The following is a 24776-nucleotide window of genomic DNA, read 5'->3' as shown; positions in this document are numbered from 1 at the left end:
ACGCACCCTATAGTACTGGGGTTACCATGGCTGCAGCAGCATATGCCTCAATTCAATTGGGCCACTCTGGAACTTTCACCCTTGGCTCCAGATTGCCATGGTAAATGTCTGATAGAGGTCTCTCCTATACCCTGCATACCAACCACCCCATTGATGCCTGGGTTGCCGCCTCAATATGCATCTTTTCAAGATGTGTTTTCCAAAGAAGCTGCAGGCATACTTTCTCCACACAGATCCTACGACTGTGCCATCAATTTGAAGCCTAATACTGAACCACCGAAAGGCAGGGTTTACGCTCTCTCCGTGGTAGAGAATAAAGCCATGTCTGAATACATATAGGAGAACCTTCAGAAAGTCTTCATAAGACCCTCCAAGTCTGCTGCCAGTGCAGGCTTCTTCTTTGTGGGGAAGAAGGACGGAACATTGCGTCCATGCATTGACTATAGAGGTTTAAACGAGATCACTGTGAAGGACCGCTATCCCTTACCACTCATCTCAGAGCTATTTGATAGACTACAGGGAGCCAAGATATTCTCCAAGCTGGATCTCAAGGGAGCCTATAACCTAGTTCACATCCGCTCTGGCGATGAATGGAAGACAGCCTTCAATACCCGGGATGGCCACTTTGAATATCTAGTGATGCCCTTTGGCCTGTGCAACGCCCCAGCTGTCTTCCAAAACATGATGAACGACATTCTGCGTGATCTACTCTACAAATGTGTCATAGTGTACTTAGATGACATCTTAATCTTTTCCCAGGACATGACCACTCACCTGGAGGATGTCAAAAGAGTACTGCAAAGACTCCGCGAGAATCGTCTATATGCCAAGTTGTCTAAGTGCGAGTTTCACAAAGAATCAGTGCCTTTCTTTAGGGTACATTGTGTCCAACCAAGGCTTCCAGATGGACCCACAGAAGCTGGAGAGTATTAAGCAATGGTCACAACCCACAGGTCTGAAGGCTCTTAGACAATTTCTGGGATTTACCAACTACTACAGAACATTCATTAAGAACTACTCCTCACTAACTGTTCCGCTTACAGCTATGACCAAGAAAGGTGCCAACGCCGCCAATTGGTCTACAGATGCAGTAACAGCATTCCAAAAACTGAAAGACGCCTTCTCGAGCAAGCCATGCCTCCAACATCTGGATCCGACCAGGCCCTTCATCGTTGAGGTCAATGCCTCAGACGTTGGTGTAGGGGCTGTGCTAAGTCACACCGGTGACTCTAAGATCTTACACCCATGCTCATTTTTCTCCCATCTCTTCTCGCCAGCGGAGAAGAACTACAGCATAGGAGACAAAGAATTACTGGCAATAAAGATGGCATTTAAGGAGTGGTACCCCTGGCTTGAAGATGCACAACATCATATTACCGTCTTCACGGACCATAAAAATCTGGGACGGGTGAAGTGTCAAACCCTCCTAGGCTGTTTGTATTGTTCTTTGAAAATCTTAATAAAAATTGTTCATTAAAAAAAAAAAAAAAAAAAAAAAAAATCTGGAGTACCTCCGCCACGCTCATCGCCTAAACCATAGGCAGGCGAGATGGTCCCAGTTCTTCAACAGATTTGACTTTGTGCTGAAATACCGTCCCGGAGATAAGAACGTCAGAGCAGATGCCCTATCTCGCTCATTTCTCTCTGAGGACATACCCAAGGAACCTCAACATATCATCGACCCAAAAAGAGTTATCTTGTCAGCTACTCACCAGGTACCTGCGGGTAAGACTGTGGTACCCAAGAACCTAAGAAAAAAGCTCTTAGCTTGGGCTCATGACTCTAAACTGGCTGGACACCCTGGTCAACGCAGGACTCTGGCAAAACTACAGAAGTACTACTGGTGGCCCACCATGAAGAAGACATGTTCTCCTACGTTGCTTCTTGTTCCAATTGTGCCAGACAGAAACTGCCACCCGGTCGTCCTTGGGGCCTTCTCCAACCTTTGCCAGTGCCAGACGAGCCCTGGACACACATCGCTACAGACTTTGTGGTAGACATACCACTCTCAGGAGGAAATAACACTATCTGGGTAACTGTGGATCGTTTCTCGAAGATGGCTCACTTCGTGGCTCTCCCTGGCTTGCCCACAGCCATGGAGCTTGCAAAGCTTTTCATCACTCACATTTTTCGCCTACACGGCATGCCAAAGCACATCATCACTGATAGAGGAGCCCAATTCACAGCTAAGTTCTGGAAGGCATTGTGCAGGAAGTTTGATATCTCTCTCGACTTCACCTCTGCATACCATCCTCAGTCTAAAGGGCAAACAGAGAGAATGAATAGGACACTCAAGCACTTCATTCGTGCATATGTGGGTACTCGTCAAAATGATTGGGCTGAACTGTTGCCCAGATTCGGGCTGAATTCGCCATCAACTATAATCCAGCAACATCTACTGGATCAACACCACTTGAAGTGGTCTACAGACGACTACCATTATCACCCTTACCACTTCCACTTACAGGGTCATCGCCGGCAGCTCAATCTACTGCCAACGATATTCAACAATTCTGGACTAAAACCAAAGAGATGCTACACAAAGCAGGACTATGAGCAAAGAAAGGCTATGATGCTCATCATGACAAGGCTCCAGAATTTAAGCCTGGTGATAAAATCTGGCTATCCACAAAACATCTAAGAGTCAAGTTACCATCAGCACATTTTGCTCCACGCTTCGTCAGACCCTTTTCCATTCTCCAGTGACTAGGAACTCTTACATACAGTCTGAAGCTTCCATCAGCACTGAAGATTCATAATGCGTTCCACGTCTCACTATTGAAGCCACTAGTTCTTAGTGAGTTCTCAACCAAGACACCTGAACCTACACCTATTGATGCAGAAGAAGACATTGATTACAAGGTAAACGCTATCCTTGACATGAGAAAGAGAGACAGAGTATGGGAATACCTCTTGTCATGGGAGGATTATGGACCTCAAGAAAACTCTTGGGAACCTTTGGCTAATATCATGGATAACAAGATGCTTCAGCAATTAAACAGAATGCATCCTCAGAAACCAAGACCAGGTAGGTCTGGAGGGAGCCCTTTGAAGGGGGATACTGTTGTGTCCGTCTGGGTCAGACAGCTTCGCTCCTTGTGCCTCACCTTTTTCTCGACTCCTCCCGCAAGCCTTGGGAAGATGGCTATTGCTGCATCTGCAAGCCATACCCTCTGGTATCCCCAGAACGACTATGGTGTTGCCCCCCGCCATATTTCTCTCAAGGACCTCTTAGGGCGCGCGCGCTACCCACGTCTTTAATCTAGTAATGGCACGAACCTTGGGGGCCTCCCCCTCGAGTGACGCCACGACATCTGGGTATTTAGCCTACTCTTGTTTGCTAGCTCTGGATCACCTCACTACTGCCACCTCTGGTAGCCCACAAGCTGTACAATAAAAGATCTAACTCTGAGTTTGTGAGTCTAGCGCAGTACTGTGGCTCCCCAAGGGGCTCCTCCCCCATGGGCATGGTCATCTGCCACAGTACCCAAGAATCCACCCAAACACCGCTAAACCATAACAACCTTTATCTATATGTTTATTAACTCTTTCAAAAAAGTGAAGCAAATTTGTGAGGCAAGACTTGCCTTGGGTAAAGCCATGCTGACTTTGTTCCATTAAACCATGTCTTTCTATATGTTCTGTGATTTTGATATTTAGAACACTTTCCACTATTTTTCTTGGCACTGAAGTCAGGATGACCGGGTCTGTAGTTTTCCGGATCGCCCCTGAAGCCCTCTTTAAATATTGGGGTTACATTAGCTCTCCTCCAGTCTTCAGGTACAATGGATGATTTTAATGATAGGTTACAAATTTTTACTAATAGGTCTGAAATTTCATTTTTTAGTTCCTTCAGAACTCTGGGGTGTATACCATCCGGTCCAGGTGATTTGCTTCTCTTCAGTTTGTCAATCAGGCCTCCACATCTTCTAGGTTCACCGTGATTTGGTTCAGTTCATCTGAATCATTACCCATGAAAACATTCTCCAGTACGGGTACTTCCCCAATATCCTCTTCAGTAAACACTGAAGCAAAGAAATCATTTAATCTTTCCGCGATGGCCTTATCTTCTCTAAGTACCCCTTTAACCCCTCGATCATCTAACGGTCCGACTGATTCCCTTACAGGCTTTCTGCTTTGGATATATTTAAAAATGTTTTTACTGTGAGTTTTTGCCTCTACGACCAACTTCTTTTCAAATTCTCTCTTAACCTGTCTTATCAATGTCTTACATTTAACTTGCCAGCATTTATGCATTATCCTATTTTCTTCTGTTGGATCCTTATTCCAATTTTTGAATGAAGATTGTTTGGTTAAAATAGCTTCTTTCACCTCCCCATTTAACCATGCCGGTAATCGTTTTGCCTTCTTTCCACCTTTCTTAATGTGTGGAATATAGAAACATAGAAACATAGAAATGACGGCAGAAGAAGACCAACCGGTCCATCCAGTCTGCCCAGCAAGCTTCACACATTTGTTCTCATACTTAACTGTTTCTCTTGGCTCTTAGTAACCTTATGTTCTAATTCCCTTTTCACCCCCACCATTAATGTAGAGAGCAGTGCTGGAGCTGCTTCCAAGTGAAATATTAAGTTTGATTAGTTGGGTAAGCGGCAGCATAGCTCTCTGCCATGAAGCAGAGGGCAATGCTGGAAATGTGTGAAGTATCAGTTTTTCTTTTCCCCTGTCATTGAAGCAAGGAGTCATGCCGGACATGCACCGAAAGTGAAGAATGCCTTGAAAGTCACATTAACTATCATCAAATATTGAAAAGCCTAATAATTGGTAATACCTATAAGCCCATGAACCCATCCCTGTTTTTTTTCTTTTTTTCTTTTCTTTTTTAATTGGGAGATGGATGCCCTTCATCCTTCTACTCTGTGAAGGTGGACACCTACCACCGGCCACTGGCATCCCGCTCCGTTAATGCCTCTGTGGCTACTGCCGCTCCATGCAGTGTTTTACTACCTGCTCTTTATATGCGTCCTCTAGAACTGATGGATCCCATCCCTGGGTTTTTTATTATTTATTTAATTGGGAGATGACAGCCCTCCATCCTTCCGCTCCGTGAAGGTGGACACCTACCACTGGCCACTGGCATCCCGCTCCGTGAATGCCTCTGTGGCTACTGCCGCTCTGTGCAGTATTTTACTACCTGCTCTTTATATGGACACCTACCACTGGCCACTGGCATCCCGCTCCGTGAATGCCTCTGTGGCTACTGCCGCTCCGTGCAGTATTTTACTACCTGCTCTTTATATGTGTCCTCTAGACCTGATGGATCCCATCCCTGTTTTGTTTTTTGTTTTTGTTTTTTATTTAATTGGGAGATGACAGCCCTACATCCTTCCGCTCCATGAAGGTGGACACCTACCACTGGCCACTGGCATCCCGCTCCGTGAATGCCTCTGTGGCTACTGCCGCTCCGTGCAGTATTTTACTACCTGCTCTTTATATGCGTCCTCTGGACCTGATGGATCCACAATATTTATCCCATGCCCCTTTGAAGTGCTTCACAGTTTTGGACTTCACCACTTCCTCCGGAAGGGCATTCCAGGCATCCACCACTCTCTCCGTGAAGAAATTCTTCCTGACATTGGTTCTTAGTCTTCCTCCTTGGAGCCTCAGCTCGTGACCTCTGGTTCTGCTGATTTTTTTCTGTTGGAAAAGGTTTGTCATTGTCTTTGGATCGTTAAAGTTTTTCAAGTATCTGAAAGTTTGAATCATATCACCCCTGCTCCTCCTTTCCTCCAGGGTGTACATATTTAGATTCTTCAATCTCTCCTCGTATGTCAACCGATGAAGACCCTCCACCTTCCTGGTCGCCCTTCTCTGTACCGCCTCCAACTTGTCCTTGTCTCTTTGTAGATACGGTCTCCAGAACTGAACACAGTACTCCAGGTGAGGCCTCACCAAGGACCTGTACAAGGGGATTATCACTTCCCTTTTCTTACTCGATATTCCTCTCTCTATGCATCCCACAATACATCTGGATTGTGCTTCTAGGATGGTATTTTTTAACAATGATGCTGGGGGGGGGGGGGAGCAGTGCAGAGCAAAGACATAGGAGGAGAGGGGACAAAAATCTCACCCGTTTTAATGGGCTTAACGGCTTGGACTAAATATTTTACGATTCCATTTCAATGTTTCCGATTGCATTGTTAAATTGAATTTTCATAGATTTCAATTTATTTTCATTTTGATTTAATTATTTCATGTGACATTGCGTTGGAATTGAGCTGTGTCGTTTAACATACCGTTCATTTAGTGAGTATAGTTTATGTTTTTTCTTTTTTCATTCTTTTTTATTTCTAGAATTATGCGGTTTACATCTAGACACGAATTGCTTCTCACATGGACAGTTATATGTTGCCTGTTCTAGAGTCGGCAAACCAGACAATCTCTATATCTGCATAGATAATGGAACAACAAAAAATATTGTATACCCACAAGCATTGTGAAATTAACCATATTCGAAATGTGCGCTTTCTCTTTTCTTTCTTTTCCATTTAACCAGATTGAGCCACAGCAATGCGTGGCCGGGTACAACTAGTATATTTATAAATGATCTGGAAAGAAATACGACAAGTGAGGTAATCAAATTTGCAGATGATTCAAAATTGTTCAGAGTAGTTAAATCACAAGCAGATTGTGATAAATTGCAGGAAGACCTTGTGAGGCTGGAAAATTGGGCATCAAAATGGCAGATGAAATTTAATGTGGACAAGTGCAAGGTGATGCATATAGGGAAAAATAACCCATGCTATAGTTACACAATGTTAGGTTCCATATTAGGTGCTAATACCCAAGAAAGAGATCTAGGCATCATAGTGGATAACACATTGAAATCGTCGGTTCAGTGTGCTGCAGCAGTCAAAAAAGCAAACAGAATGTTGGGAATTATTAGAAAGGGAATGGTGAATAAAACGGAAAATGTCATAATGCCTCTGTTTCGCTCCATGGTGAGACCGCATCTTGAATACTGTGTACAATTCTGGTTGCCGCATTTCAAAAAAGATATAATTGCCATGGAGAAGGTACAGAGAAGGGCGACCAAAATGATAAAGGGAATGGAACAGCTCCCCTATGAGGAAATACTAAAGAGGTTAGGACTTTTCAGCTTTGAGAAGAGATGGCTGGGGGGGATATGATAGAGGTGTTTAAAATCATGAGAGGTCTAGAACGGGTAGATGTGAATCAGTTTTTTACTCTTTTGGATAATAGAAAGACTAGGGGGCACTCCATGAAGTTAGCATGTGGCACATTTAAAACTAATCGGAGAAAGTTCTTTTTCATTCAACGCACAATTAAATTCTGGAATTTGTTGCCAGAAGATGTGGTTAGTGCAGTTAGTATAGCTGTGTTTAAAAAAGGATTGGATACGTTCTTGGAGGAGAAGTCCATTACTTGCTATTAATTAAGTTGACTTAGGTAATAACCACCGCTATTTCTAGCAACGGTAGCATGGAATAGACTTAGTTTTTGGGTACTTGCCAGGTTCTTATGGCTTGGATTGGCCACTGTTGGAAACAGGATGCTGGGCTTGATGGACCCTTGGTCTGACCTAGTATGGCATGTTCTTATGTTCTTAAAAATATTTTCCATGCTCAAAGCATTTTTGTAAGTATGGCACTTCTATGGGTTGATCAAAAGAAATGTAAACCACCTCACCTCTTAAATATAACAGGAGTTTAAAGATGCTTAAATTTGCAAAATGGCTGTCATACTAGGCATCATCGATAGTGAAAACACTTTACTGCTCTGCCTTATTTATAATCATTGGTCAATGAAATAACCAGAGTGTCCCATCGAGATCTTGCGAACAATTATCCCTCATAAGATACTAATATTTTTTTATTTTTCTATTGCTAATAAAAGTCAATGTTCCCTTAATTGTAAGATCAACATAGTATTACAATGTTTAACAAGAGAACAATCAACGCACCATATTGCCTTAATTCCTATCGGAGAAGTCGTTGATTATGCGATAAATTGCAAGAATTTGACCAATCATTTCAGAAAAATGTAGTCTCTACGTATCTTGTCAAATTAGTGCTTCATTTGTCACTACTGTTGCCCATTGTTGCCAACAATACCAATGCCCGACACGGGACAGTGTTTCAGACAGAAGTCCTTCTTCAAAAGACTAAAAAATGCGCTTGCAAGAACGAATATGTTGAAGTGAGACTCATTGAAATCATAACAAAAATAAACAGAGGAGCAAGAAACTTACTTATGTGTCGGCATATTTATGATGCAACGGAATTCATTTCTGGCAGTGCAAACCGGAACTGAGCAGAACTCCCTCGCCTTTTAAATGATTCTGCATGTCATTAAAAATGATATCAGAGTAAAATCTCATGGTAGGAAGAACCGTAGTGATTATCTTCTATAAGAGAGAGTATCATTCAACTGCAATGTTCAACCCGAGTGGTTGAACACTGTTTAAACGAAAAATCCATTGTTTGTATATTCAAGCCTTATACACCAGTATCCTGCAGGATCAGGCTCTTACAATACTTCACTAAGCTCTTGATACAAGACCATGTCCACACTGCATATCTACTGATTTTCTTTTGTCTCTAGCCACTATAGCATTAGAAGACAATAACTTTATTTGTTTTTTACAAACAAATTCACGGCACAGCTATGGGTGCCACGATGGCTCCTAGCTTGGCCAATTTATATATGGTATCCTTTGAAGAACAACATGTAACACAAGGTCTATTTTTCAACATGTTTGCACATGGACCAGATATATTGATGACCTCTTTTTTCTATTGCATGCTGATGAAGTCAGCCTTTTGCAATTTAAAAATTGGATCAATATTTTGGACATTAATTTACATTTCACCATAACATACCATTATTATATCATCAATTTTTGGGATATTCTTATTCATAAAGAAGGAGAATTTTTAAGTACGAGCATTTACAGGAAACCCAGTGACAAGAACACATTGTTACATTTCACCAGGTTCCATCCATATCATTTGAAGAATAACTTACCTGTCGAACAGTTTTTGAGACTTTGCCGTTTATGTTCTACCAAAGCAGATTTTATTGTTCCAGCTGAGCACTTGTTCTGCAAGTTACTTCAACGTAGCTATCCCTACAATATCATCAAATGTGCATATAAAAGAGCTTTCAATGCAGAGAGACAATGGTTAATTTTAGACAAGTCTCCTAATTCTACAGTTCCATTAGTCTGTACTTTGAGATACCCATCTAAAGCCACCCTTGTGGCTTGGTCATTGGTCTGTACTGAAAGTCCATCTAGTTTTTGAAGACCACCCTTTAATCACCTTTAGTCACGGAAAAAATCTTTGAGATTATTTAGTTCACTCTTCTTTATCCTTGACAGTTACATTGGACCAAGAACAACATCTTGGACATTGGTCTTGCCAAACTTGTACAATGTGTGGTCAAGCTATCACTGGTCCATGCTGGTATGATAGCAATGGCACTCAACCTCAGGCTCGGGCACTCTCTGATTGCACCACGTCTAACGTTATCTACATAATTGTGTGTCCATGTGATAAATACTATGTAGAGAGAACCAAACGTTCTGTTTGCTCATGATTAAAAGAACACTGTAGTTGCTTACAAACATCTAAATTACAGGCGCCCATCCGTTGCTCATTGCATTTAATATGCACTTCATTTTCAGGATCTCAAGTGGAGGGTTATCAACATGGTCGCACTAAATCCGAAGGGGGGATATCCTAAATTTTTATTAAATTTGGGAGAGCAACAATGGATTTTTCATCTAAACAGTATTCAGTTGAATGATACTATTTTATAAAAGATAATCACTACGGTTCTTACTACCGCAATATTTGACTCAGATGTAATTTTGATTGACATGCAGAATCATTTAAAATGTGAGGTGGTTCTGCTTAGTTCCAGTTTGCATTGCTGGAAATCAACACCATTGATTCATGAATATGCTGACACACTGAAGTAAGTTTCTTGCTCCTCTCTTTATTTTTGTTATGGTTTCAGTGAGTCTCACTTCAACATGTTCGTTCTTACAGACGCATCTTTTATCCCTTTGAAGGACTTCTGTCCGAAACATGGTCCCGTGTCGGGCATTGGTATTGTTGGCAACAATGGGCATCGGCAGTGACAATTGAAGCACTCGTTTGATAAGATACATAGAGACTACATCTTCGAGAAATGATTGGTCAAATTCTTGCAATTTATCGCATATTCAGCTACTTCTCAGATAAGTTTTAAGGCAATATTATGCATTGATTGTTCTCTTGTTAAACAATGTAATACTATGTTGACCTTGCAATTAAGAGAACATTGACTTTTATTAGCAATAGAAAAAAAAATATTTGCATATTCACTAGTACCCTATGAGGGATATATTCACTGTTCGCATGATCTCGATGGGACAATCTGGTTATTTCAGTGACCAATGATTATAAGTAAGGCAGAGCAGTAGTTTTCTCTATCGATGATGCCTAGTATGACGGTCATTTTGCAAATTTAAGCGTCTTTAATCTCCTGTTACATTTATGAGGTGAGGTGGTTTACCTTTCCTTTCATCAATATTTTCACCACTGTTCCTTGTTTGAAATTTGGATGTTAGAGGAGATTTGTTGATCAACCCCATATGGGTTGGCCATTAGATGTCACTAAGTGCCTGCATAGAACCTTACATTTATGAGCCTTCCATCCTTTTCTGCCCCTACCAAGCTGAAGGGTTTGGATTGAGCGCCTCATCCTTTTTATTGCAACTATTTTAGTAATCTGTGGAATCATAACATAAGAACCTAAGATATGCCATCCTGAGTCAGAGCAAGGGTCCATTAAGCCCAGTATCCTGTTTCCAACAGTGGCCAATCCAAGTCACATGTACCTGGCAAGCACCCAAACATTAATAAGCTACTATTGCTTATTAATTACCATAATAGCAGTTTATGGATTTTTCCTCTAGAAACTTATCCAAACCTTTTTTAAAGCCAGTTACATTAACTGCTGCAACCACATTCTCTGGCAATGAATTCCAGAGCGTAATTATGCACTCAGTGAAAAATAATTTTCTTCGTTTTGTTTTTGTTGTCATTTTGAGTTAGCATCAGAGCATTAGTTTATTGTATCAGAAGTTGATAAAAAATTTAGCCTGTGCTTTTATAAACTGCACTGAATTTCAGTGCACAGTTTTAACTACACATTATTATATCAGCCCTGTTATTATTTGCTGGACTTTGCAAATAGCTTTTTTGTCTCCATCTCCTTTCTGGCCCTAAAGATGGCAATTTTCAAAAGCCATTTACCCATGAAAATCAAAAACATAGATACTGTTAGATGAACAAATGACAATTATTGAGAGACATAAAGGGGCGGATTTTAAAAGGGTTACACGCGTAACCCTTTAAAAACCCTCCTGTGTGTGCTGAGCCTATTTTGCAAAGGCTCGGCGACACACGCAAGCCCCGGGACGTGCGTATGTCCGGGGGCTTTGAAACAGGGGCGGGAAGGGGGCGTGGGCGGGGTGCCGGTCCGGGGGCGGGACCGAGGCCTCCGGCACAGCGGCTTGGCTGGTGCGCGCAAGTTAAGCCTGCCTTGGGCAGGCGTAAAGAAGAGCACAAAGGTAGAGCGGATTTAGGTAGGGCTGGGGAGTGGGTTAGATAGGGGAAGGGAGGGGAAGGTGGGGGGGCAGAAGGAAAGTTCCCTCCGAGGCCTCTCCGATTTCGGAGCAACCTCGGAGGGAATGGGGAAAGCCATTGGGGCTCCTCTAGGGTGCAGCGTGCACAAGTGTGCACCCCTTGTGCGTGCCGACCCCGGATTTTATATCATGCACGTGGCTGCGGGTTACACATACAAATCTATGCCCGCGCGCATGTTATAAAATCTGGCCCACAGAGTATTAAGACAACTCAGACTAATATGTGAATATTATTGAAAAGGAACTTACGTATAACAAATTAGATTTTAACATTCTAGTTAACTTGTTTTGATGCTGTGTGGAATCATAATGTGAATGTTGCTTTTGTAAACTGTTGTAAATCTTTTTTTGCAACGATGGTATATAAAATGCCTAAAGAAATAAATAAGTAAATGTAAATTGTTATTTACTAAGAACTAGACAGGCTGTGTGGTATCCTTTTGCTGTCACATTTTTATGTTTCTATTTGAAAACTGCCCACCCTGTATGAGGGTAAAATGAATACTTGTTCCTGCATTTGTTTGTGGAAGCATTCCCAAGATGGAGTTAGGTCAGGGGAGGCAAAAATGAGTATAATTTTGCATTTTCATAACTGTGTGCTCTTTTGGCTGATACTCCCTCTTAGAACGGGTGCACAATTCACAAGGGTGAATCATTTTTAAAGTACTAACCATAACCCACAAGACCATTCATTCCCAAACTTTGTTAGATCTAAGCGACCCACTTCGTCCCCACGCATCACTAAGACCTATCAGATCCAGCTACTTAGGCACTTTATATGCACCTCCAGCCAAGTCACTTCTTAAGAAACGAGCTTTCTCAACTGCTAGCCCTACTCTATGGAACGCCCTCCCCACGGACCTTCGTCTAGAAACCTGTAGTCGAACGTTCAGAAAGAAGCTAAAAACTTGGCTTTTTACAAAAGCTTTCACTTAAAGTCTCTCCCTAGGGTTGATTCACTCATTTCATACCCCATCACGTTAGAACTACGACGCCGTAGCCCTTAATTCTCCTGTCTGGCTCCACTTACTTCAATCTTCACCCATGTTTATTAAGTCGGTTGTAATTCCGACTTTGTTGATTGTTGTTTATTTATTTATTATTTGTAATAATAATGTTAATTTTAATCCTAAATTGTCTTCAGCTCTATCTATAAGTTCTAAGCATTAGCTGTAATTTCTCATGATGTTAGACCTGTTATTTGTACCCTCTTGTTTGATATAATGTTCGATTGTTCGATGTAATTTCCAACTTTGGTTCTATGTAAACCGACGTGATATGTACCAGTACATGAACATCGGTATATAAAAGCTTTTAAATAATAAATAAAAATAAGGGAAAATACTTGCAGACCCTGCACCTGCCCACACAGCTTGGAAAATTGTTCCCTTCATGGGTGAATCAATTAAGCAGGTTATACATTTATTGTTAACAGCTAATTTTGATTTTAATGAAGTATTTTTGTACATCTTTCTACAGAGTGCAAAATGAATGTCTTCACTACAATTTTACCGTTATGGATAACTTCTTGGATCTTCTCTGGGAAAATGGATTAAAACCAGGTAAATGTATTTTTCCATCACCAAGTGTACTTTAGGGGCTGAATTTTCAAATCTGTTGACATGCATAACCTCATGTTTTATGGATTGAATTTGTAAATGGGTTGAACAAGTAAAAACACTTTGTATGGACGTACGTTCAACGTACAGAATTTAAAAAACAAGCTAAGTAGTGTACTTGTGAATGCGCAAAACAGTGAATATGTACAAAGTAGTTTGAGATATGTCAAGGTGTGGTTCAGATGTTCACGCATACTTCTGTATTTTCTTATGAACATATGCATGTATGTCTTCAATAATGTGCAAATGCTTTTAGACTGTTATTTAGCATGCCAAATTCAAGCCTGGTATTTGGCATGCTGGCTTCTGGTGATGAGTAGAGAAAGGACAACGTTAGGTGCTAAATGTGAAATTGTTGCCCATTATGTTTCTTTGCCATATCATTCTTTTTTGGGGGGAGGGGGGGTCTATCCTTGTATCTGATCCTAGGTTTCCTTCCATTGTTTGGGGGCCTTTTTGTGGGTGCCACTGAATTTATGAGATATAAGGTGCCTGGTGGTAGGGGTGGGTGGGTGGATATTAATGGGGGTGACTGAGAAGGTGAAATGAGTAGAGTGTTTGTGTGTGACTGGGAGTGGGGGTGGATGGTGGGAGAGTGGTGGTGAAGTGAAAGACAAATGACTAGTACAAATTTGTGGATACTCAGGGAGCAATGCTTGAGGAGGGAGAAAGAACAGATAAGGCCGGATTTTAAAAAGGTTACACGTAAATCCGGAGGATTTATGCCCGTAACCTGTCTTACGCACACCGGGCCTATTTTAAAAAGGCCCGGCAGCGCACGTAAAGCCCTGGGACGCGTGTAAGTCCCGGGGCTTTACAAAAGGGAGGGTCCGGGGGCAGGGCCAGAGGCCTCCGACAGAGTGGCCATTGCCGCTGGGTTGGAGGATCGCATGCCAGCAGGCTGCCGGCAGGCGCAAAAGGTAAGACAAAGGACAGGGGGGGTTAGAGTAGGGCTAGGTGGAGGAATAGTTAGGGGAAGGGGTGGGAAGGTCAGGTTAGGGGGAAGGGAAGTTCCGATTTCGCAGCGACCTGCAAGGGAATGGGGGAAGGCAGTGTGGCTCAGCGCGCCAAGATGCACAATTGTGCACCCCCTTGTGCACACCGACCCCTGATTTTATAACTTGCGCGGTTGTACAAGTGCGTATGCCGGGTAGTGCGCCTGCGCGCAGCTTTTTAAAATCTACCCTATAATGAAGAATAAGAGATGACCCTTTAGAAAAGGTATATAGGCCCAGACCACAGTTTTTGGATCTGTCTGAGGAGCAAGTATTGCACAGGTTCAGGTTCAGCAAGGAAACTATACAATACCTATGCCAGCAGTTAGAAGTGGACCTGCGCCCTTCCATTTACAGAGGCCTTAACTTGCTAATACACCAGTCCTTTTTTTGCCACAGACACCTTGAGGTGTACTGGAAAGGCATGAATAGACCAGTTTCTGGTAACATTTCTCAAGAAAACACATATATCTTTCTCACGTAGCAGACAGCTATAATAGCAAATTATGACTGCTTGATGACCCTATGTTTTGGGGGCTATCAATTGCACACATGTGGCTGTAAGGGCATCTGCTGGTAATGAGATCACATTCCTCAACCACAGGGCTTCCACTCCCTCAACATGCAGGTGGGTCTGCAATGCCAAGAGTATCATCGTTGATATAATGCCCAGATTTCCATAGTCCTGCCACGATGCCTACATCCTCTCAGTCCTCATTCATGAGCACTTCAAGGCTGGCCACATTACTGGGGGATGGCTTCTAGATATGTATTCTTCTAGATATGTATGCTGCTTTCCTTATCTGCTTTGCTCTCGGATAAGGTTGCTAGCTGACTCCAGATTTTTTTAGGACAATTTGATCCAGTACTAGTTTTACCCCACTGCATGCAGGGATTTGTAGTTCTGATTTCTCTATTGCATGCCTTAAGAAAAGCAATTCTATATATCCCTGCATGCAGTGAGGTAAATCCAGGATTGGAACAACCTGTCCTTAAAATCTGCAGCCAGTTGGCATGTAAGTAAGTTTAGGAATGCAGGGACCTGCCTGCTACAGGATACTTCCAGTTCCCCTCCCACTTCACTTCATGAACCTAAGTTCAGGAAAAAGATAACATTTTCTCCTCAGAATTAGACTTTAATTTATCAGATTTGGCAGGATTTAGCATTTAGAAGATAACAAATATTCCTGTCTCTAATATCCTGGCCACTAAGCACCAATTTTCCCTAAAGAAACTTCTGTACCATTGGTGGTTTCAAACATTGCATAAACCTTAGCCTGCTTAATGTATTAAAACTTATGGCTAACTTATGTACCCCTGGTCCCAACTTCAGGCGATATCTCTCTGTTCATCTCTGAAGCAGATGCTGGCTGGTGGTCTGGAGAATGTAGGCAGAGGTGGTTTGCTTCTGGGTCTGGTATGGGCAGAGCTGGCAGACTGTCTGAGAGCTTGCTTCTGGGTCTGGTACTGGCAGAACTACTGTGCTGCTCTCCGCTCCTGAATGCCTCAGACTCTGTGGCACTGTCCGATCCTAAGCAGGGTGTCTCCTCTCTCCTGGTCACACCTAGTCTTGACCCTCCTCAATAGCACGGGGTACTGGGCTGCTTTTTTCTCCTTATTTGTCTCCCGTATTATATTTCCCGCTGATAAATATACATAAGCTCATGCATAATTATGTAGTGGATAGAGGGTCTTTGCCACATTGCAGGTCTTTTCCCCCCTCCCTTTTCTTCCGAGGTCCTGCCCATTAGTATGCCAAGCTGTATGCCAGAGTCAATGTTTTCTCCGTTTCAGAATGTTCCTCCTTCATCCAAGGGTGGGGGTCCTTCTGAGCTTTGGAGTTCCCTTGGCCGGTCCTTGACTCCTGCTTATGAGCTTAAGTGGCTGCATTATCTCGCTGCCTTGACAAACAGGCAAATCTTGATAAATATCCTTCAGTTCTGGTTTATAGTTCTCATCTGGCCAAAGTTTCTTTTATTTAGCTGTGACAGTGTTTTGGCCTGTCAGTACACTGGTCTGCATACTTCTTTGGCTATTATGATTCATATTTGGTACTTTCAGTGATAAAACTTGGGCTATCTCCCTACAGATAACCCTACTCCAGAAGGGCTGTTCCTGTCTTTACCATGGACCATCCATGTAATAAAACAGTTTGAAATATCTCCGCCCACTCCCATAGATGAGAAAGGATATTCACTCAAAACCTGGCTCAAAATTCCCCTTGCACACTCTGAGACTGTGGCAGCTGAATACTACAACCAGGCAGACAGACAAAGCAGTCATAAAGATAACTTTTGGGTTCTGCTGCCTGGACAGATCAGTAGAGTGTCTTCTCTACAGCCCCACAAAGGTCTGTGACAGATGCTTAGTCTGTTGCATGCTCCATAACCTTGCCAAAACCTAATGCCTGCCTCCTCTAGAGCTGGAGGATGCTCATCTTATAGTGCCCGATGATGAGGAAAAAAAGGCAAATGATATGGGAGAGGAGGAAATGGAGGAGAATACAGAACCACACTCACCACCAGGATCTGTATGAAAGGAATACTCTGAAACAAAATTTTTATGGTGAATGCACAAAGGGAGATATGTGTACATTAGACATATGTGTACATTAGACATTGATTATGGTTTTTCTGGTTAGGGAACTGTGTTATCTTGGACTGACCTAGTGTTTCTATGAAGGTGCATACGATTACTGCTGAGTATGCCCCTGGAGACCATGTGCACAGAAGGCTATGACAAGGAGAAGGCCTTGGAGGCAATAGAGGCTCTTGAGAGCTTCTGTTTGGGGAGCCAGATGAAAACAGACTGCCCTGCTCTAGGGTGGAGGACCTCAGCGGGGGCATGGAAGATCAGGGAAAAACAGCGCCAGCAGAGACAGGTAAACTTAAAAACATATGAATATAATATATGCCATACTGGGTCAGACCAAAGGTCCATCAAGTCCAGTATCCTGTTTCTAACAATGGTCAATCCAGGTTACAAGTACCTTGCAGGATCCCACAAGGTTGATAGATTCAGTGCTGCTTATCCCAGGGATAACCAGTGGAATTCTACATTGCTTTTCCAGGTTCATCTTAATAATGGTTTATGAACTTTTCTTCCAGGAATTTGTCCATTTTTAAACCCAGCTACACTAATAGCTTTTACCTCATCCTCAGGCAATGAATTTAAGAGTTTAATTATGCATTGAGTATAAAAATATTTTCTCCTATTAAATGTATTACCTAGTAACTTCATTGCATGTCCCCTAGTCTTTGTAATTTTTGAAAGAGTAAACAACCAATTTGCGTTAAGCCATTGATCTCCACTCATTATTTCATAGACCTCTATCATATCTCCCCTCAGATGCTCTTCTTCAAAGTAAAGAGCCCTAACCATAGGGGAATCATGCCATCTGCTTTATCATTTTGATCACACTTCTCTGTACCATTTCTAATTCTGCTATATCTTTTTTAAGATGCGGTGACCAGAATTCCATACAACACTCAAGGTGCAATTGTTATGACTCGTGCTGCCCGCGGGTCCCCCCCGCGAGCAGACTCACTTATCATGTTGTTTCTCTTCAGCCGACACTGCAGGACGCTGCTGTCAGCCTTCTCACGCAGCCGGAGCTGTGGACTCTGCACTCCCACGCGGCCCGGATGCCACCCCGGATGTCCCTCTTCACCACGGCCGGTGCCGCGGACTTCCCAGCGTCCTCTCAGCGGGGCCGGGACCGCCCCCGACGCCACTATCTTCACGGCACAAAGGCCACATCCCCGGGCCGGAGTGGTGGCTGGAGCCACCCCGGGGCTTCCTGCAGCGGCTGAAGCCGCTGCCGTCATCGGGCCTGCTCCTCAGGCCCAGCCCTGCACTCCTGGCGTCTGACGTCAGTGCAGGCCGCTGTCTGTGGTCCTGCACAGCTTCCTGCGGCTCCTTAGGCGCGGCGCGTGCCTCTCTTCAGGATTTAAAGGGCCAGGTACAGGAAGTGTGCTGGCCCCACCTAGGGAGTGGACTTCCTCTACCAGCCCTATAAAAGGGCTGCTCCGTCAGTCTGTCTTTGCCTTGCATCGAGTTGCTTCACTCTGGAGGCTCCTGCCTGCCAGAGCTCCGTCAGATCTTCTTGTCTTCTCCATGGAGTTCTTGTTGCTTCGTCTCGTCATGCCAAGTCATGTTCGTGCCTGAGGTCCCCGTCCAGGTGTCTGGTGTCTCGTCTTGGTCTTCTGTTTCCTGATGTTCCAGGTTCCTTAATGTCCTGCTCCTGTGTCTTCGTCTTCAGCGTTCTTGAGCCTTCTGGTACCTGTGAGGCCGGGGGTCCCTCGGATGAGGTTGTGCCTGAGTGGACCAGCCTACAGGTGGACTGGTGTCCTGTGCTCTTGAGCCGTCATGTCCGTTGCCCGTATGACATAGTGAGGGCAAAGGTAGCGCTGTCGCCATTTTGACTATTGGCAATACGGCCCGCGTGCAGGAGGTCACTCCCAGACCCCCGCTGGACTTTTGGCAAGTCTTGTTGGGGTCAGGAGGCCCCCCCCCCAAGCTGGCCAAAAGTCCCTGGGGGTCCAGCGGAGGTCCGGGGGTGATCTCCTGCATGCGTGACGTCGGGAGCCAGGAACCAAAATGGCACCGGCGCTACCGTTGCCCTGTCACATGATAAGGGCAAAGGGCCACCGGCGCCATTTCTCAACGCAGCCGTGGCCAGAGAGAGAGGGAGATTGCGCCGGGAGCCCCCCACTGGACCCCAGGTAATTTAAAACATTTTGGGGGGGTTCGGGAGGGTGGGGGATTTGTTTTAAAGGTTCGGGGTGGGTTTTAGGGTTTTTTTGGTGTGCCGGTTTTCCCGCGTCCTATTTAACGATACAATACAAATGCCCCTGACGATAAATCGGGGGCATTTGTATTGTATTGTGCACTGAAACGATTTTGAACGATTTTAAAATTATCTGACGATAATTTTAATCGTTCAAAAACAATTCACATCCCTATCTCTTAGTTCATTGGTTGAATCTGAATCCACACCCATTAAATGTCAGGGTGTCTAGGTTATTTGGGTCAAAAGAGACCAAAATAGTCCATTACAGTATTTCCTTCTTCTCACTTGGTAGGGGTGGTGGTAAAAGGGTTTTGATATGAGGCCTTTTCTGATTGGATGCCCACAGAGAATATGACTTCTCTTCTTCTTATCCATACCTTGATGCTAGTGTCTCTCTTTGCAGTTTCAGCTTAATATTTGGCAATGCTGAGCCTTCCAAGCTCACCTCCAATCATGTCCTCGGTCTTGTTGATACTTGCCAAGTTCCAAAAAGGCTTCTGTTTGCCTTTAGTGACAGAATTCATGCTCCTCTGCAGCTGAAACTATCATATCACAGCTTTAAATGTTAAACATTGCAAAATATTCATTCCAGCACAAGGCCCAAAATGCTGGAAAAGGCTCTAGGCTTTCCTTATGTAGTTTGGTTACTGTATATATTTAAATGTCCATCATTCTTTTAAATGCCCTTTTTATCCATTGTATGCCCATTGCAGAAACTTAATCTGTTTTGAGTTTTAACTGTCCATTATTCCATGCATTCTAAGAGACTTATATGGTAAGCCAGAATAGAAATGTCAATATGGGAGGCTTATAGTAGACAAATAGAATAAGCTCCAAAGAATGTCCTAACTTCTATCTACTAATTTATATGTAACTTCTCCACCCCAAGTGCTAATTATAACACTTGTGGCCCGATTTTTAATGGCCCGCGCACATAAAATACAGGGGTTACATGCGCGCCCGGGCCTTGCACGCACCGTGCACATTTTAAAAGGGGCACGGCCATGTCCATAACCCCTGTTACATGCACAAGAGCCGGACCTTGGCAGAGAGGCGATCCGGGGGGGGGGGGGGCAAGAGGCGCCCGGTACAATGGCCATTTGCCTCTGTGCCAGGGGATCGTGCGCCGGCACGGTGCTAGCACGCACAACTTGCTACAGCTCCTTTGCAGAAGCAAAAAGGAAATTAAAAAATGGGGACCTAGGATAGGGATAGGGGAAGGGAGGTTAGGGTAGGGGGTAGGGAAGTTCCCTCCTAGTCCACTCCTTAATTGGAATGGACTGGGAGGGAACTGGGGGAGACAGACAATGTGTCGCCGCACGAATATGGCCTATGTCTTCCCCCCATTACACATACCACCTGAGATTTTATAACATGCATGCACATGTTATAAATCACATGTCCATATGTGCGCCGAGTAGCGCACGCACATGGACGCGCGTGCATTCTTTTAAAAAATCTAACCCTTAGCTTCTTTACTAAGCACCATCTTTACTGGAGACAGGGGATTTTGTTTGGTCTTTTTAACACCATGTTGCATTACTATGGGGAATTCCCCTTTTGAAATTTTGCTAACAGCCATGATCTGGAACTAATGTCAGGAATGAATAGCAGAAAAGAAATATAAAAGATAGTTGAGAAATCTATTATTTGTTGAAAATTCTTGGGAGATGATCTTTCATGCAGCCATTTTGTTGATGCTCATTTGCGCCCTGTTGGTAGAAATTATTTTTAAAACAAAATTATCAGCTTCCTCTAGGGATGTGCAGGCAAAACGTTTTCGTTGCGTACGTGATAGGTATTCGTGGGGGGTCAATTCCGTTTCATGCGGAAGTATGGAGAATTCAATAAGTTGTCGATCTGTAAATACGTTACTACTAAATTAACTACAACCCCCCACCCTCCTGACCCCCCCAAGACTTACCAAAACTCCCTGGTGGTCCAGTGGTGGGGTCCGGGAACTCACTCACACCCTCGGTGCTAGTTTCATCACGGCGCCGATAGCCTTTGTCACAGGGGCTACCGGTGCCATTGGTCAGCCCCTATCACATGGCCATCGGCGCCATCTTGTGCTCCTACCATGTGACAGGGGCTGACCAATGGCACCGGTAACCCCTGTGACATAGTATGGGCAAAGGCTATCGGCGCCATTTTGAGTCCTGGCGTCGGACGGCAGGTCGCTCCGGGACCCCCGTTGGACCCACAGGGACTTTTGGCCAGCTTGGGGGGGCCTCCTGACCCCCACAAGACTTGCCAAAAGTCCAGCGGGGGTCCAGGAGCGACCTCCTTTCACGCCGGCCGTCCGATCCCAATACTCAAAATGGCGCCGATCGCCTTTGCCCTCACTATGACGGCGATCGGCGCCATTTTGAGACTCAAAATCGCCGTCCCGCCAATACTCAAAATTACAATTACTATATGATAAACCTCCCATTCCAAAAAAGCACTAACTGCCAATACTCAAACAGTAAAAACCCTACCTATGAAAAAGCAACACTGCAACTATTACACCAGACCCTAAAACATCATTACACCTCCTATTAGGGAAAACAGAATAAGCCATACTGCTATAGATCCCAACACAGATACTATACTCTAACAGAGTACCTCACCTCGGTCTGATATAGGCTAAATACAAATACAGAATAAAGACACCATAAAGTACAATAGAAATTTGCAGACAAAAACTGAACTGGAAACTGCAACAAGCCAAACTCTGTATGCAGTGCAGCAATGGATAAACAGTAATCATTCCACATAAAACATCAAACAATAAAATCAAGAAACATAAAATATAATAGTAAAACCATATTAAAGAAATGAACAAATATTTCAAAACAGTTGATGTTGGGAAATGTTTACACTATTTTCCAAACACCAATAAAATATTTCATACCATGTGCATGTAGGACTAACCCGGCATTCTCCCTCACCTCCTACACGCAATAATTACACTGACACCAAAATTGATATTTAACAAGGCCACATAATCTGATCCTTAACATAATACAAATAAACACCCCCACCAAACTGCCACCCCATCACCTTTAGACATCATCTTGACTAAATATGCCACCACACCCAAGTGATATACTTCCCCTTCATCTCCCCCCCCACACACACACACACACACACCAGCAGCCTTACTGCTGCTGCCAGGTCCTTCCCACCACATCCCAGTAGGGAGAACCCATGGCCCACACAATGACTTCACTGTGCATAGCTCCTGGAACAATCTCACCACCACCATAGTCAATGAAATTTTCCCTATCGTCAATGAAGAAATACACCAGTCTCAGTCAGTGGTACACCACTGATTTAAAAAATCTAAAAAACGACCTCAGAAGTAAAGAAAGAACCTGGCACAAAAACCCTACCTCTAAGCATGCAGCCATTTACAAATCTACACTACACGCCTACAGACTCTCTACCCTCCAAACTAAGTGCGACTATTACTTTGCAAACATCCATAATTACCAATTCAACGCAAATGCTTTATTCTCGTATGTGGCAGAACTCACTAAATCTACCCCCCCTGCCTCAGATGAACAAGACAATAGCAAATGTGAAGAACTCGCCCTCTATTTCAAAAATAAAATATCAAACCTCCTGCTACATTTCCCTTCCAACCCCTCTCCAGCCAATCCGCTCCCCAAAAATCCCAACCTTAACTTCGAGTTTCTCGATTTAACCTCTGCCAAGGAAATCAAATCCATTTTTTAAAAAATCAAACCCGGTATACACACTTCTGACACTATCCCCACTAAAGCACTCCTTTCCATTCCCTCCATCATCGTGAAACCCCTATCCGACATAATCAACTGCTCCCTCTCCCAGACCCCCTCAAACTTGCTGTTGTCAAGCCTCTTCTCAAAAAACCTACCCTTGACCCCACCAACCCTTCAAACTACCGTCCTAACTTTAACCTTCCCTTCATATCTAAAATTATTTATTTATTTATTTATTTTTAATTTTTATATACCGAGGTTCTTGTATCAGATACAAATCACTCTGGTTTACATAAAACAGTGTACTTTGTTTTATGTAAACCAGATGTATCAGATACAAATCACTCTGGTTTACATAAAACAGTGTACTTTGTTTTATAGTTATATGTAAAGCCCCTCCCAAAAGGGAGGGGCTTTACATATAACTATAAAACAAAGTACAAATTAAACATGGCATAGAATAGTTACAAGAAAAACTTTTGAACACAATAACATATTATAGTAACAACTAAAACAATGGGTATCATAGTGTTGAAAAATAAAGTAAAAATAAAGTAAAACAATAAAGCACAGTATATACAATAAAGTATATATTAACTATGATAAAGTATGTATAAGCGCAGTATATACAATAAAGCATAGTATCTTAATAGGGAACGAGGGGACTGGTTGATGTGATTGATTACTGAATATATATTACGCGAGAATGCGAGCATCTAGGCAGCGTTAAGTGTCTGGAAAGGCTTGGCGGAAGAGCCAGATTTTTAGTTTTTTTTTGAACTCCTGATGACTAGGTTCAAGTCTTAGATCTGGGGGGAGTGCGTTCCATTGGTGGGGGCCTGCTGAAGATAGTGCTCGTTTTCTTAGTAGTGTTTTTGCAGGTGGGGCATACAGTGTGCCTTTGTAGGCGTTTCTGATGGGTCTGGAGGATGTATGAGGTTGAAGTTGTGTGCTTAGCATGATGGGCGCGGGTTTGTGAGTCGCTTTGTGAACGATTGTAAGAACTTTGAAGAGGATCCTATGTTTTATGGGAAGCCAGTGAAGGTTACGGAGGATTGGAGTGATATGTTCTCTTTTGTTGGTGTTCGTGAGGATTCTGGCAGCGGCGTTCTGTACCATCTGTAAGGGTTTGATCGTATTTGTGGGGAGTCCGAGTAGAAGGGAGTTACAGTAATCTAGCTTGGATAGTATGATGGATTGGAATACTAGCCTGAAATCATTGAAGTGTAGGAGGAGTTTTAGTTTTCTGAGTACTTGTAATTTGTAAAAGCAGTCCTTTGTGGTAGTATTTATAAACGTTTTTAGGTTTAGATTGTTGTCAAGCCAAGCTCCTAGATCCCTGACGTCAGGAGAGAAATTGATATTTGAGTTTGTTGATTGAGAGGAGCTGGATGAGATGGTGGGGGGGTCATGGGAGATAATGAGCATTTCCGTTTTATTGGTGTTCAAAACTAAGTTGAGACTGGAGAGTAGGTCTTTAATTTGCTGAAGGCAGTCATTCCAATAGGTAATGGTTTTTTGCAGGGATTCCATGATCGGGATCAGGATTTGTATGTCATCCGCATAGAGGTAATGGGTAAGCTTAAGGTTTGCGAGTAGGTGGCAGAGAGGGAGGAGGTATATATTGAAGAGGGTGGGTGAAAGTGAAGATCCTTGAGGGACTCCTTGGTCTGTAGGGATGGGATGAGATTCCTTGTTGTTAATCCTGACTTTATAGAACCTATTGTTCAGGAAGGACCGAAACCAACTGAGTGCTGAGCCTTTGATGCCTATGTTGGCTAGTTGGTCTATAAGTATTGTGTGTTTTACCGTGTCAAAAGCTGCGGACAAATCTAAGAGAACAAGCAGATAGGATTGTTTTTTCTCCAGGTTTACGAGGATGGAGTCTATGAGTGATAGTAGGAGAGATTCGGTGTTTAGGGATTTGCGAAAGCTGTACTGAGCCGGAGATAGAATGTTATG

The 24776-nt window shown here is 43.3% G+C and overlaps 2 protein-coding genes across 12 annotated transcripts in view; one reads left to right on the top strand and one right to left on the bottom strand.

The window, feature by feature from the left end:
* The window catches only part of IDUA (iduronidase alpha-L-), a 914728-nt gene that overhangs the window by 340087 nt on the left and 549865 nt on the right, over positions 1 to 24776 (top strand). For 9 of the 10 annotated variants that reach the window (XM_029602339.1, XM_029602392.1, XM_029602371.1 and 6 more), the window contains one exon: positions 13160 to 13242. In XM_029602339.1, coding sequence (XP_029458199.1) covers positions 13160 to 13242 — 83 coding nt within the window. Of the gene's footprint in view, positions 1 to 13159; positions 13243 to 16976; positions 17176 to 24776 lie in introns of those variants that run through there. The other variant, XM_029602401.1, reaches the window with a different exon arrangement.
* Positions 1 to 24776, bottom strand: part of SLC26A1 (solute carrier family 26 member 1) — a 290173-nt gene that overhangs the window by 203890 nt on the left and 61507 nt on the right. The gene's annotated exons all lie outside the window — the stretch shown is intronic.

The sequence above is a fragment of the Rhinatrema bivittatum genome, chromosome 1 (genome assembly GCF_901001135.1).
Source record: "Rhinatrema bivittatum chromosome 1, aRhiBiv1.1, whole genome shotgun sequence".
NCBI classification, from domain to species: Eukaryota; Metazoa; Chordata; class Amphibia; order Gymnophiona; family Rhinatrematidae; genus Rhinatrema; species Rhinatrema bivittatum.
Note: the sequence above shows the minus strand (reverse complement) of the source record. Positions and strands in the feature narration are given on the sequence as shown.